The sequence below is a fragment of the Crotalus tigris genome, unplaced genomic scaffold (assembly GCF_016545835.1).
Source record: "Crotalus tigris isolate CLP2741 ecotype Arizona unplaced genomic scaffold, ASM1654583v1 scf7180000018691.1937549, whole genome shotgun sequence".
NCBI classification, from domain to species: Eukaryota; Metazoa; Chordata; class Lepidosauria; order Squamata; family Viperidae; genus Crotalus; species Crotalus tigris.
In genome coordinates, this window is record NW_024097150.1 from 1,437,460 (window position 1) to 1,453,759 (window position 16,300).

The following is a 16,300-nucleotide window of genomic DNA, read 5'->3' on the forward strand; positions in this document are numbered from 1 at the left end:
TTATAGTCTAATGTCCCACCCACTATTGCATTAAAGTCTCCTACTAAACAAATATTTTGATACTCCATTACTATTATTTTTCTATGGAGATTTTGATAGAATTCTTCCTGATTATTATTTGGTGCCTAGATTACTTCCAACAATGTTTGTTTTTGATGTAAGTATATTTCTACCATCACAATTTTTCCTTCTTCATTTGAATAAATGATTTTAGAATTTATTGTCTCTTTAATATATATGGTAACACCCCTTTTTTTCTGTTGTGCTTATGCATGATAGAGTTTCCCAATTTTTGGGTATTCAAACAGCTTGTAATATTCTCTTTTTATATGTATCTCTTGCAAACAAATTATATCTGTATTTAATTTCTGTAGTTTTCTAAAAATTTTGTTTCTTTTTGATGGGGAGTTTAGTCCATTTATATTTACTGAAAAAATTCTGTCTTTCTCCATTTCAATTATTTATATTTAGGTCTAGTCGATCTCATAGTCCTCTGTTCTCTGGCGGTTCCTTCACTTCTTGATCAAATTTCTCTTTCTGTTCTCCTGTTTTTATAATTATTCCTTCAGTTGCTTCTTCTGTTTGTTTCTGATCTTTTCTCTCCTCTTATTGATGTTGCATCTAAGAATGCTCAATTTCTTTCATCTAAGAATGCTCGATTTCTTTCATCAAAATCATCTGCTTTCCAAACTGAATCCAATCAATATCTTGTATTATTCCAGTTGGTTAAAATCCTTTCTGGCATTGCAATCAGCTTTGTAGTCAGGAAATGATATTGTCTTTGAGTATCTCTTACTCTCTTGGGTATCTGCTTTAACACCACAATTTCTTTATTCTTGTATTGTAATGGCTAATCTCTAACTTTTCTCAGTATTTCATCTCTTGTTGTTTTCTTTATAAATCTTACATGAACTTCTCTGGGTAGTTTATATTTTCTTGCGTAGCTTGAATTCATTTGAAATATTTCATCTACCTCCATTTGCATCTCTGCTCGGTCTACTTTCAAAGCCTCTGCCAGGAGATCAATAATCACAACTGCTATTCTCTGTCTTCAGGAATATTTTGAAATCTTTAGTGTTCCGCTTTCTCCATTTCTAAGATCGCCACTGCTCCTTCTAGATTTTGATTTGCTTGTTCTGATTTTTCATTTTCTTGTATTAGTACTTCCATTTTATCAATGTCATCTGATTTATTTTTCATTTTCTGAATTATTTGTTCATTTTTAACAATAATTTGTTGGTGGGCTTCAGATTGTGTCTTTATGTCTGACATTTGTTCTCTTCATGATTTTTTGTATTGATTCTTGAATTAATTTTAATGTAGTTTGCATCTCATTTTGAGCAGTGCTTATTTTCTCACACTGCAACATTGTTTCAAGAGATCCCTGGCTTGTTGGGCTGGATGTTCCAACAAAGGGTGCAGAGGAAGTCTTATTCATAAGTCTGGTGAGATTTGATGTACACATTTTTCAAGCCAACTATCTTAGGCTAAAATCCAAACTGTAAAAGGAGCCAACTACTTTAGGCTAAATTCAATATCTCAAGGAGAGAAAACAAGGTAAAAAAAAGCAAAAAGAAAAAAAGCCAACTATCTTAGACTAAAATCCAACCAAAAAGAGTGACCCAACTACTTTAGGCCAAATCCAAATCCTCCAGTCAAGTCACAGATATAAAAAGCCCACTGACTCCAAGTAATTCCTGTTTTGGTTATATCCAGAGTCAACAGATATAATTGTAGAAAGTCTTTTCACCTATAAATTCACACAAAGGCACTTTGTTTACATCAGGTGTTGTTTCAAGGTCAAACATTTTCAGATTCTTTTATTATTTGGTATTACTGTAGTATCTCCTTTCACCACTAGATGGCCTCGTACACTGTTTTGTCAATATCTGGTTTTAAAAGATTATTACTTAAAATTTATTATTTAAAATTCTTTATAGATTATTTACCCTAGGAATTATATCTAATTTTTTTCACATCCTGTAGGTTAAGCAGTCTTTTTTTGAGTCAATCTGAGTTCAATTTTTAAGAGTTCTTTTGTCTTCCTTAAAATCCTTCCTGCTCCTGTAGTTGTTCGCCGCTTTTAACTTTCTTCTTCCCTAGTCCTTCTGAGGTCTTTACTTCATAGCTCTTCCCAACCAGGGGATCAACATTTCTAAGTCGATAAGGAAAAGGAATAGAAGAACAGTTTTAGCACAGTGTTGACAATCAGCTGTTTAGCAGAGTGTTGCAGCTTCTCACTTTTCTTCTGGCTGGCGAAGACTTGGGCTGTCTGGGGCAGTTTTTCCTCCATTATTTTGGAAGTTTTCTTCAATCCGTCTGGACTGACCGCCATCTGGTCTGGACTCCTGAAGCATACCTCCTTCTTCTTTGCCCCTCCAGGGCAACTTTCTGACCCCTTGGGGTCACTGGGCAGGACAAAATTGGGCTAAGAAGCCAGAGCCCCAGCTTCTGCCACCCATCTCATCAAACGCCAAACCAGAAGTTCTCAGGAAAGATTACTCTTTCTAATGTTCTAACAGTAATTTTAGAACCTCCACATTGATTCTCATAGCTAAATCCAGCTCTTTAGAAATATTTATTCACTGGCTATATTAGAGCTGCAGAAATCCAGATGACCACTAGATGGCAGTCAAGAGATACAAATCCCATCTAGTGATTAAATCTAGGATTGAACAGTTAATCTATAGCAGGGGCATCAAACTCGCAACGTCACATGACCCATCGCGACTTTTTTGCCATTGCCAGCAATAGGGTGGACACGGTTTTGCTATGATGCATATGGCCTGCAGGCCGGCAGTTTGACACCCCTGACCTATAATTACAAAGAATAAAAGAAGATCCCTTGATAGTATAGTGGGGAATTGAAAAATGCATTTCACAAGTAACCAGAGTATTGTCCAGTGGGCAATACTTTTTAACAGTGGGCAACAACACTAGCTGAGACTTGAATATTAACTACCGATCACAGCCCTTCAAATGTCATACATTAAAACAGTATGGATAGCAACACAGCATGAAACCTTTTGGTTTGCAAAAAGTGTGTGCTAAAGCTATGATTTCCAGGGCTAAAGGTGTGATTTCCAGCTGATTTTGTAAAGGAACAAGGTAAAGCATCTGTGTGAATGTGACCTCAGTTTGGCATCTGGAATTCAACCCATTGTCAAAGAGTTGGCCAATGGAGTATTTTTCACTACTTATATAAGGTGTTCATGATATACATGATGGTTGTCACAAATACTGTATATCAATGCCATGTTCTGACCTCTTTTATATCTTACAAAGGCAGCCATCTTTATAGCTTCTCATTGTAATTTCATCTGGAAATTATCATAGCATGGATTTCCAACTATTTTGATTTATTTGTCCATAAAATCACCATCTCAGTTTATAGAACTATAAATGGAATTAAATCAGTTTTTCATGCTTCTCGGTTTGTGTGCTTATAGGTTCATGTAGCTGTGCCATGAATGCATTCCAAAATCCTGCATACATCTTCACAGATAACCTTCATACTTTTATCATTGCCTCTGGCTTCACTTTTTTTCATGATATAAAACTGAAATAATTGAAAGTGCAAAAGAAAATGCCTCATTTTGTGAAATTTAACTGAGTTCATTTCCCTTTTCCCTCTTTCCTCCTCTTTTCCCCCCTTCCCCCCTCCTTAGCAAACTTTAAGCTTGAAGCCAATAATCAGTCATATGAAGAGAAATATTTCAGCTCATTTTTGTAGGCAAGAATATAGTGCCACATCAGCAAGCTCAATACAATTGGAGGAAGATAAAATTATCTCTGGAAAACAGTATCCAACCTGGTCTTAAAGATTTCACATTTCAATAGTTGTTATGAGGTTAGTTATCATAAAACACATTTTGAAATATCATCCAATTCTACCCTTAATGTGTTACCAGTGAATGTAAATGTTTTCCTGTAATCTCCAATCCTGAAGTTATTACTGGGGAAAAAAAATCTTTGTTTTTCTTTAATGTCAATACAATGATGTCAAACCCTTTTAAAATGGAAGTGCAATAAATCTCATTTATCCAGTAATCTCCACCTGCAATCTGAAGTGATTCAGGCCACCGTTTGCAAATGTTTCAGGAGAGGCATTTATTGTGTTACTTAAAATTATTTATTTTAATTAGAAGTAGCCTCTGGAGAGCTGCTATTACTGCTCCTACTTTGGAATTGTCAGGGGCAAATTATACAAATAAATGGGATCCAACAGAATGTTATCCCCCCAAATCTTTGGAAAAGGAAGAAGTGCTGAAACTAATTGTTCTAGAGGAAGAATACTTTAAACAAGGAAAGAGGGAATGATATTAATAGGTTAAAAAGCTTGGGAAATAAAAGCACATTGAATTCCTGCATTTTTGTCATTTTTGGCTCTGAGAATTATAGCTTTGGCAAAGTTCAGAAGTTTTAAAGCAACTTTTAAAATTACTTTTTGGTTTGCTGATAAATAAGCAACAGCAAGGTTTTGGGGAGAATTGCCAATTATCCCTAACAGTACTTAGCTGCTGATAAGACAGCTACATTTATTGCTGCAACTGCCTAGAATAGTTTGCAAGAAGTTACCATCAAAACTGCATAGTACCACTTTTGGATAAAATTCAGTAATCAACATGAGGTAGTCATTTGTAAAGAATCTTAATCCTTCTGAAATAACTCACTTTGGTGTCTTAATTTTAGGTGATCAAAAGTCTGAAAAATGCTGAAAGAAAAGATCCCCTGTGTAATTATGGTCTCTTATTTAATCTCAACCTATGAGTGCTTGTGGAAATTGCAGTGTACATTTATTGAGTGTATAGAAGTGAATTCTGTTCTCTGCTAGAAGCAAACTCTTTGTGACATAAGAATGAGTCATGACTCTAATCAAACATTTGGTTTGAATTTTTTAAACAATATCATCCTTTGTCAACAATATTTTCTGAATGTAATTCTGATTTATCTATAGCTTTAAACTTTCAGGATTGGTGGTAGAGCTGTTGTCCACCATTCAACCAGTGAAGTTGCCTTTACTGAAAGTGTAGGCCTTTATTTTTTTATAGCTCTAATACATTTTTACTTAATGTTTTAAAGCATTTGATATTAGAATTAAAGAGATAATATAGTTAAAATAACTTTTAAAATCAGTCTTTTTCTGTTACCAGTACCACAGAATATAGTACATTAAACATGGGTCTTTAGCTTACCCATGAACATTTTTGAAATTGATAAATTATTTATATGTTCATTTGTATTGCCTTTGTATTGCCTTGAAACAATCTCTCCCACTTTTTTATGGAGACATGGAGGAAGATTGTGCTTTTGCTATGATTGGTAGACATCTTTGAAGTAGGCAGATTAATTTTTACGCATGCAATATTTTCTTGTTGTGCACAGATGGCTATATCATATGGATGGCTGTTATTTGATATGTTGTAGGAACCCATCTATTCCCTTACCATCATGTTTAAACCACAGTATGGTTTATTGGTCTGGACATAAAATGTTATTAAAGGTTTAAAGGTTTCCCCTATCTCAGGGGTGTCAAACTGCCAGCTTGTGGGCTGGATGCGTCATGCTGAAACTGCGCCCACCCCATTGCCGGCAATGGGGAAAAAGTCATGATACGTCATGACACGTCACGTGATGTTGCAAGTTTGATATCCCTGCCCTAGCTGGTCATGACTGACTCAAGAGAGCGGTACTCTTCTCTAAATCTCAGGTGAGGGAGCCGGCATTGTCTGAGAGATGCTTCCATCATCATGTGGCCAGCATGATACTTGCTGAAGTAGTATCTATTTATCTACTCTCAGTTGCATACTTTCAAACTGCTAGGTGGGCAGGAGCTGGGGCAAATAACAGGAGCTCGTGCCATTGTGTGGTGCTTGGGTTTCAAAGCTGGGCTCTATAGGTTTCCAGCTGACAAGCCCAGCATCTATATTATATTATAATATAATGCAATTTAATATAATACATTTGTTGTATTAACAAAACACATGTTATAGCATGTGTTTTGTTAGTCTGAATTTATAGTGAAATAGTACCTTTTGTGCTAAAGTCTGTCTTAGGTTTTCCACTGCCAGCATATCCATCTGAACGCTCTGAGAAAGTCTTTACAGATCTGTCTGCTGAATACACAGGGGAATGTTACAGAGTAAGTGTATCACACTTTCCCCTTCTCTTCTTCTGCATAAGGCTGTCTCTGCCCATATCATAGTGTCTAGACTCTAGAAGCTAGTTGCTAAATGTCTATTGCTCTTCTGTATTTGTGGTAAGTCTGAGGAAGGATCCATTCAACTTGAAAGAAGACTTGAGTTGAGGCAGGGAGAAGTATATTTTCAGATTTGGCACTGCAGGGCTTCCTGTTGTTTGGAGACTAATTAAAATTATTCATCTCAACCGTGGCTTCAATCCAGATCTATATGTCTGGAAATGGAGCCACCTCTTTTTAACTTAGTGTATGCTTGTCAATTAATATTTCCACAAAAGAAGAACCACTGCTAATGTTAGGCCTATTTATTTTTATTTATTCATTTAGAAAAATTATATTGCTACCTACTCACACATGGCGACTCAGGGAGGCTTACGTGGATATAAAACACCATATAAAATAATAAGAAATAATAATAACATAAATAATAAAATAATAACCCACCCCCACCCCCTTACCACAGTGACAACACACATTCAAACTAGTCATTTAATGAGCTCCATCCCATTGTGGATTCCCCAGGCCCCTGGCACAACCAGGTCTTTGGTGCCTTCCAAAAGAGTTGTTAAAGTAGGAGCCAGTCTAATCTCTGGGTCCCGCCAGATGTATCTTCTTAGGGGACGGGACCTGCAAACATTGCTGCATTTGTGTAACTTTTTTTTTTTTGTCTTTTGTGAAGGGGAAATAATACATTAGACCTACATCTCTCATACCATCTTAGATATATAACGGGAGAAAGTGAACACACCTGCCTCCACCATGCAAAGATGCTTCTTGGCTTTGCAAATTTCTGACAAATATAATTCACTTATATGCCATGTATTTATTTGACTTCTATCCTGTCTCTCTCCAAGAATTCAAGGCATGGGGACTGCCTTTTATTTTATGTCCAAAACTGTAACCTGGTGAGGGAGAGAGCGAGGGAGAGGGAGGGAAAGAGAGAGAGAGAGAGAGAGAGAGAGAGAGAGAGAGAGAGAGAGAGAGAGAGAGAGAGAGAGAGAGAGAGAGTGTCACTCAAGGAGTTTCCAATAGTCACTCAAGGAGTTTCCATATCTAAGAGTGGACTTTAACCTGGTTCAGCATCTTAACCATTATACTACTCTTACATTGTCACCATGTTTATATACAAGAATTTATGCACATCAATGCCATTCAAACTATGCATTACTAATCATAATAGCATGGTTCTAATATGATTGTCACTCAAGGTTAACTGTTACTCTGTCATTAGATTGAACTTTGTAAAATAATTCTCCAAATCAATTTTGGCTTCACAAAAAGTTTTAGTCATGTCAAACTCTGGGTTTTCATTCTAATAGAGATGTCCTAGTGTACATTCATTCACATTAAGTGAGGGAACAAAACTATCAAATTATTGTGTTTCAACCCAAGTGTAATATCACTTAATTTCCTGCTTAAAATTAGTTTTAAAATCTGTTTTATAAATAAAGTTCCTCTATTTGTCTATCTTTGCACAGCTGGATTATTTAAACACAGGCATACAAATGCAAGACTTTGAAACAGATGACTTCCCTGATTAAATAGATGAATTCAGTCTTGACTTATTTTCCCCAAATCATGTTTGAATGAAGTGCTTTGGATTGACTATCCAAACTCAAGGGCTGTCTGGTTTAACACAGATGGGAATCATGAATGGTACTAGTTTTTATATCCCCTTTCCGTAATGGTCATTTTGGGTGTTCTAGCCTTTAATTTGGCCAAGCAACTTAAACATGAATATGTTTAGAAGTGGTTAGTCTGGTTTTCATCTTTCCAGTGAAAAATATGTGAAATTCACTTGTTGGGTTGGGAGACCCAAATTTGAACTCAAACTAGGGAAAGGAAGGGATTTATCCTGATTCCATTGAAAATGCTTTTGTTACAGCACTGAAAAAACTTTAGAAGTTTGTCTCTATGAATAACATCTGTTGACCAGTTTTTCAAAAAAATCTCTCTGTGGTTTTGTACTAAAGTACATGTCAAAAACCAACCCAACCCTATGAAATATCCATATCATTCTAAGTAGACGTTCACATAGCTTCACCATGTATTCTAGGCATGCTGGAACCAGAATCGTTTGGATTGCTTTTTTAAAAAAGCTGGTAAATATTAATAATAAACATTCAAAGTATGCTATTTGCAAAACACCTTTTAATGTTGTGTATAAGCATACAGAACATTTAGAATTTCACATGGTTTTTACTTTCCATTGCTAAATCTAATATTTATGTTCCATTGGCAAATAAGTCTCAAAAACTGGATGCTTTATAAAGAACCTTTCACTCCCATTCCTCACTCAGAGGGGGTCTTAGCTTAATTTTTAATGAAAAAAATGATTCAATGAGACATCAACTGGCAGTCTCAAAGGATAAGAATAAAGGCTGAAAAATACAATAGGACACTTTAAACCAGGGGTCCCCAACCCCCAGTCCATGGACCAGTACTGGGCTGTGGCATGCCAGCAACTGGTCTGCACAAACAAGCAAAGCCCCATTTGTGGGATGTAGGCAGCAAACAAAACCACGCACCCTCCAGTCCATGGAAAAGCCTCTCTCCACGGAACCAGTCCCTGGTGCCCAAAAGGTTGGGGACCTCTGCTTTAAAGCACTAATTTTGTTCCAGTTCAATATAGATCAGAAATACTGTATAGATTTAGATGTACAATGTATACAAGTACTTTGTCAGTCAAAAGTATTAATGGATTGTAAAGTGTTGCTATTAAATTTGAATTCCATAATGACGAACTTTAGAGGCCTTCACAAATCATACTCTGCCCAGTTTTACGACTGTTGTGGACAGGTTTGATCTTACTATTTCCAGTTCCTGATCTCAGCAAACTCAGTTCACCTGATTTGCCATTGCATAACTTCAATGTGGATTTGTCTACTATCTCATTTCTATTTCACTTAATATATGACTTTCTGGCTTCTGATAAAATAATTTTCTATTGCAGAATGGTTTCTTTTTCTGTGCAAACCATGTTGAAAGCTAGTTTAATTTTAGTTTTTCACTCTGGCTTGAAGAATATACATAAGGCACAACATGCCAGATCAATAGTAGTGATAGTTCAATAATTGTGATAGAAGAAACCACCCCCAAGAAACATTATTTTTGTACCAGCTAAACTAGAAAATGAGACTAATTTTACAATAGAGAAGTGCATTGCATAAATGATTTTTGATAGTTCTAATTTTCTGTCCTGGAAAAAAAAGTGTTGTTTGATGCAGGACACCCCCAACCCCCCCCTCCCTTGGCAATATCAAATTCTGCCAGAGAAAAGAATTTTCGATATAGCCTAATTTCAAATAAGGGAATACTTTTAATCATCAACATCTTCTTTTTCAAGTGATGCTCAACACATCCATTAAATTTATTTGTCAGCATTATGGTAGTGATCTGCCTTTGCCTTCTTCCAGGATTTTTTTTTAATTCCCAGTACAGCCTACAAAAAAGAAAAGGCAATACACAATTCAGTGTATACATGTGGTAGAATGAAGGATGGTTTGCAAGGATAAAAAGATACGGAGAGAGATATTATAATGAATAAAGTTAAGGTAAAAGCAAGGCAGTTTGATATCCTTTTATTTAATCTCTTTCTTTTGCTCAATTCACTTTCTCTCCTTTTCATAACGTTACTTTGAAAGAGAAGAACAGAATAGATATATGTACCATATTGCCTACTTCCCATGAGGTTTCAACCTGCCTTGTATTTGGATGTGTATTAAAGCGCTGCTTCCTTACCAGAAAAATATTCTAGGAATTGCCTGTTCATTTTCCCTTACAAGTTCCAGTTTTATTTGGGTCTAATGTTTCATTGTTCCAGGAAAATATACCATGAATGTTTGTAGCCTTACTGTCTTGGAGGAAAATATATGTATTAAGGGGAACCTAATTTGACTACATCTTCCTAAATAGTTATTTAATTTGGCAGTCTTCAGTAAATTATATAGCTTGCCAGAATGCTTAAATGTGAGACAATATGAGTGGAGACCCCAAAGGTGCTTTTTTCATGAAGCAAGCACCTTTGGGACAACCATATTTGGATGACTGAGAATCTCCATAGACATTTGAGTGGAGGATAAAATGACACAGATTGAACAGATAAGTGACCTTATTTTTCAGTTTCCTTTTTTTGGTCTTTTACCCAAATGAATGAAGAAGAGGGAGATATGGATTGGTTCCATTGTGTGAGGGTAGTCTTAACCTTTCAGCTGTTCCCTCCCTTTCTGACCATAACAGGTATTTAAAGTGTAAGAAAATGAATCATGATTTTGAATTTCTAATTACCTCCTAAGCACCTGTCAATGCTTAACAATGCATCATTGTCATTAATTATAATATTTATTGCATTCCACATAGCATAATCTTCTTTTTCTTCTAGGGCTTCAAGTAACAGAATCCAGAGCTGCTCAAGAATAAATAACCTTTATTTTCAACTTCATACAGATGAGAACTGCCAAAGCAGATGGAAGGCTTCAGAAATCATGACATTTCAAGTTTATACTACCAGATCCTTGAACTGTGATTTATACTAACAGATCACCCTTTCTGAGGGAGTAGTCCACATGCAAGAAAAGTTGAATGTAATCCAACATACCAAGGTTTATCTTGCTGAGAAAACACTAATGGACATAAACATTGGCTTGCTTATGGTATAGTCCTAGACTTATTTAATTAGATCTGAACTGTAACATTTATTTCTATATACTCATAAGACTGCAGACTTAATTGCAATCCTATGGCTACTTAGGAGAGAATAAACTCAACTAATTTGAATAGTGTTCTCTTCTGAAAAGACAAGCACATTCTAGTATCAGAATAATGTAAAAACTAATTTTTGAATCTTAGAAGATTCAGAATACTGTAATTTCATAATCCCAATATACTATTTCTTTTTTACAAATTTGAATTCCAGGCTATTTTTCTAAAACAATTACAGATTTCCTTTTACAAAAAATGATGATGATGTAAGAAAGGGAGATACCATCCTGGAAGAAAAGCTCACAAACTAGGCGCTTTTTTTAAAAATGCCAGTGGCAAGGGCACTTTACCGAACAGGTAAATGTCTAGCAGCAAAACAGTGTTCAGCATCTTAATCGGCTTAAATATAAAATTTTATGTTTGCCCTGAGCAGGAAACAGGCTAATAATATATTTCTCAGAACAGATTTTCTAAAGGTCGATTCACTTAATTTGACAGGTTTGATTGCTAATTCAAATTATTAAAAGTGTATTTCACACTACAAAATTTAATCAGACTTTGAAATGAAAGGCTAATTATTATCCTTCCTCATTGTGGAGGAATTGCTACATTTCAGCCCTTCCTGCATAATCCTCAAAATCCTAAATCTATCAAACTTATTCACACATATTTACCACTTTTTTCAGTATGAAGAATGATGGAATTGGCCCTCACACGAGGATTAAGTATGTACAAAACTCTCTTATCATAGAATATTGCTCACAGTTAAAAGCACATGCTCCCCTTGTGTTATTATGGATATAAAGTGTCCATGTAATGCATGAACTGACATAGGTACCCAGGATATGATTATAAGTCTGCAGCAAATCTTCAGAAAACAGAAAATGTTATTTAGGCAATAGATGGATGCATCACAATCAATAGGAAAATAGAAAGTTTTTTTTCTTCAGCCTGGTTAGGTCCCTTCCAAAATGTCTTTTGAATTTATATAGTATTTCATTTGCATGATTCTTGATAGTTTCCAACATTTTTGCTTAAGCATGATGAAAATTCAGATTTACTTTTCTTTAAAGATGCTTTATTTGGTTGTCATTCGCTCCCCACATGATAACAACTTCGGAGGTTTGGGGTAGTAACCAGTAGTTATTGAGTTATTTGAAGAAAATCTACCAAATTGATAATCCAGTGGTAAATCTGAAAAAAACACATATGATTAGGAATTATACCTGTATCACATCTAAATAATCCCAGAAGCTCCAAAGAAAAATACATTTGTTTCTTAAGCTTTTTAATCCGTTTGCTTAATATTGCATTAATTTAAGCACACCACAAGCTTACATGTTTTGTGTCTCGAGTTTATATGCCTGAGCATATAAAAGGAATGTTTCGGTTTTCCTTAGGGAATATTTGTTTAAAATAAAGCAAAAGTAATTCTAGATAATTTGAAATATGTATCTTTTAGTGACAAATATATTGTATCACTTATGTAGGCATAGGATGATCTATGACAATAATATACTTGCTAGCATATCCAAGAAAACTAATTTTGAATTATAGATACTACTTTGCATTAATTATTTAATCTTAATTTTAAAAGAGCAATATTATGTTTCCCATAATCATATTATTGTTGTTATTGTAATGGCTACATAGCTGGAAAAAAGAATAATATGGGCAAATAAATATTTCTTCTAATATCATCAGGAAACTTTCTAAATTATTTTGATGATTAAAAATTGATATATTATTTAGAACAAATTAGTCTGCAACTGATCACCAGTTGCATCCAGATCTTTTAAAGTTCAGAATAATTTGTTTGGGTAACTAATGGAAATATTAAAGATAAACTCAAATATTCTTCTTGAAAGAACAAATTATATATTGTTATTGGTTAAAAGAATATTGTATATTATTCCCTTTTCTGATTCCAAGCCCAAATTACCAATTTCACAGTAATGTAAATCTAGAAACAGATCATTTGGTTACATTTTATCCATAAAATGGAATATTTTGGTTCAAATAATCTACCATTATTTTTGGTCCCTTGTTTATTAGTAAGCATTATCTCTACAGATCTTCAGTAAGCACCTATCTTGATGTTTACATTGGTAGGATGTATATTCACATAGCTTCCCTGAAATTATATGTAATAATGCTGATTTAAATGTGACTTTTATTTTCTCTAGGGCTAGCCTGTATCTTCTAAAAGTGCCTGGTTTTGAGTGGGAAGATAAACCTGTGAAACTGGTAATTCTCCTGCATAGGTTTCTGGGAGAAATTGGAAGAATGAAATATTTTGTGGAATATATAAATTGTGACCTTCACTGGCATGGCTTTCTGCTTATGCTAGTCCTACAACTATACACTGCAGTCAGGGCAAGAAGACTGGAGAGACTAGCCTAACTGGGAATTTTTTGATCCATTTCAGTAATACAAGCACAAACATTTTGTTCTTAAAAGAAAACAGAAAAAGAACAAATGATTTTGTTTCAAGAATCAATAACACTCTATTCTTTCTTAGATCTGGACATATTAAAATGGAAATGCCAAGAGATGTGAAAGACCAATATGACTATTTGGTAGTTTAAGCATTCTTTAAAAATGCTCTTATATTCTTTGTCACTGACTTGGTGTTGAAATCATATTGCTCAAGGACTTGATGCTGGCTGGTAGTTACCGAGTAGCATATTGATGGGAATGTCTATCCAATTTCAACCCTGTCCTTAATATTTCCAATTCAACTGAAAAATAAAATAAAATAAAATGTCTAAGGCAAAGCAGAGAGCTAGTTTGGTCTAGCGCAGGGGTAGGCAATCTTGGCTCTTTTATGACTCGTGGACTTCAACTCCCAGAATTCCTGAGCCAGCATGGCTAGCTCAGGAATTCCGGGAGTTGAAGTCCACGAGTCATAAAAGAGCCAAGGTTGCCTACCCCTGCACTAGTGGCTAGAAACCAGAAACTGTGAGTTTAAGTCCCACCTTAGCCATGAAAGCTAGCTGGGTAATGTTAGGTCAGTCACTCTCTCTCAGTCTACCTCACCTCACATGATTGCTATTGTGGGGAAAATAGGAGAAGGAAGGTGTTGGATATGTTTTCTGCTTTGAGTTATTTGTAAAAATAATAAAGGTGGGATCAAATCAATAAATATAAAATTAGAGTAAAGCTATATGATCTGCTTTTTGAGAGCTTAAAGAAATGGTGTTTTGTTTTTTCCCCCCTACAAGTATATATACTGACTTTTTACAAAAGCACTCACTGTCTGGCAGATGAAGATGAAACAACCGCAGGAGTAATTGGAGTTAGTCCACAAAAAATAATATTTAGGCATCCAACAGACTTATAATGCAGAATGTTAAAGGTGTGCTTTGGTTCCTCTTTAAAAACATACAAAATTCAAACAAGGATTAGGTTGCCAAGTGACAATAAACAATAAAGGACAATATCTGTAGATCAGGGTTGAAATGAAGAGTTCTTGGTGATCTCTGAGCTTGGACATTTCTTTACCCAAACTAGGTAACATCATCATTGCTATGATATGACTCCTCATGACAATAAACAAAATAAGAAGTACAGGTCAATTGTACCAAGAATTTCAGAAAATTGCATGGAAACGGGTTAATGGGGAACTGACAGCTGAGCATTGTCTCCTTCTGTATATCAACTTGTTACAAAATGATGCTGAAATCTATTTTTGCCTGGCTATTTTTTTTGCTCACTAAATATTAATGTGTCTTCATATGCCACGTGCAATTGTTTTTGAAGCTTTTTCTTTCTTGCAGCTTGTTTTATGATGTGAAAGACATCTGATCCTACATTCAGAAGACCCAAACTGGAGGCTCCCCACTGTTTTCCAATTCCAAATCCTTTTTGATCTTTTTTTCCCCCTAATCATAATGCATGCCTGAACTTACCGGGTGATTTAACAATTTGAACACCACCATTCAAGATCATGCAGAATACTGAAATATAGGCAGGCTTCGGCTGTTAACTGAGGTTTTTTTTAACTACTTTAAGAACTGGCTTATGCTCATTTAGCATTTTTATTGCAGAGAACTTGTCCATAGCACTAGACCAGTGGTTCTCAACCTTTCTAATGCCGTGACCCCATAATACAGTTCCCCATGTTGTGGTGACCCCCAAGTGGGTGTGACCACCAATAAGAGGGAGTAGGACAGCTAGGGAAAAGGAAAAAAAATGGCGACAGCGTTGTTTGGCGACCCCCGTGAAATGGTCGTTTGACCCCAAATGGGGTCCCGACCCACAGGTTGAGAACCACTGCACTAGACAGAAAGAAAATATCTCAGATAGTCCTGTGCTTCTGGGCTTAAATGTAAGGCTTTTTCTTCTTGCTCTGCCAAATCAATGGATAACTGGCCATTCTTTAGATCAGGGATCCCAACTCCCAGTCTGCGGCCTACTGTCGGGCTGCAGCCTGTTTAGAACTGGGCCGTGGAAGCAGTGGGTGAGTGAGCATGCATGCATGCATGAAGCTGTATTTCTGAAAATGGCACATGCACGTGTACATGTGCCATTCCCCCCCCCCTCCACCAGTCTGCCAAGCCAGAAAGGATGGAGATTGCTACTTTAGATGGCCTTGGGGATCACCTGACATAATGCTTCGCTATGTGGGAACTACTAGTTCCTTCCTTATCAGTCCAATTTCTTATCAATAAAGCTAAATTGATAATATTGCATGTGTACTTTTGTATTGTGCAGCTGGTATACAACAGATGTTCTAGATTACATACCTCCGCAGAAAGCCATGGCTATCAAAAAAGCTAATGTTGGGGATTATGAGAACTGTAGTGCATTGAGGGCATTTCCTATTGTTTTCAGATTGTGCCTTCCTGTATTTGCTAAACTTATTTTATTGAAAACCTTTGTGAGTCATGCTCTCAGAGCAGTTTATGAATTAAATATTAAGTACAACATATGTATTGTGAACCTGTTTTTACAGGATTGTTTTGCCAGCCTTTTTTTTGAGACAAGCACAGACATTTCTAGTATACATTCTTGCAGGCAGATTTCTCCAACCTACACCCATCTGCAGAAGGAAAAATTATTTGCCTTGGGTCACGTACAAAGTGAGATTACTCAAATATGTTCCTTTTCTGCTAGAAGGAAAAATGGTTTGTCTTTTTAAAATAAAGGGACAAGTTGAGAACTGAGGCTGAGAAGAGAAAATGGGACACCGTTTGTCAACCCAGAAACCTCACTATTAAATGAATGATAAATCTTAGAAATCTAGAAAGGACTACTGGAAGAACTGAGATAGAGGGAAGTCTATTTTGGTTAAAAACAACTATTTAGAAAGGATAGGCCAAAAAGTGTGGCCAGAAATACTGTGCAACATTACTTTTAATTTCTTTTGTGCAGTAAATAATATGCTACTTGGAAACT

General features: G+C 35.7%; 1 protein-coding gene across 6 annotated transcripts in view; it reads right to left on the reverse strand.

Moving 5' to 3' along the window:
* Nucleotides 1-6,954: 6,954 nt before the first annotated feature.
* The window catches only part of NT5DC1 (5'-nucleotidase domain containing 1), an 86,971-nt gene continuing 77,625 nt past the window's right edge, over nucleotides 6,955-16,300 (reverse strand). The window contains exons 12-14 of one of the 6 annotated variants that reach the window (XR_005558166.1): nucleotides 14,157-14,274; nucleotides 11,962-12,094; nucleotides 6,955-7,101 (exon numbers count right to left, since the gene is read on the reverse strand). Coding sequence is in view for 4 of the 6 variants with exons in the window: in XM_039355514.1 (XP_039211448.1) it covers nucleotides 12,067-12,094; nucleotides 14,157-14,274 (146 nt within the window). In the remaining 2 variants the exon portion in view is untranslated. Of the gene's footprint in view, nucleotides 7,102-9,496; nucleotides 9,642-10,605; nucleotides 12,095-14,156; nucleotides 14,275-16,300 lie in introns of those variants that run through there. The other 5 variants (XR_005558165.1, XM_039355518.1, XM_039355515.1 and 2 more) reach the window with 5 other exon arrangements.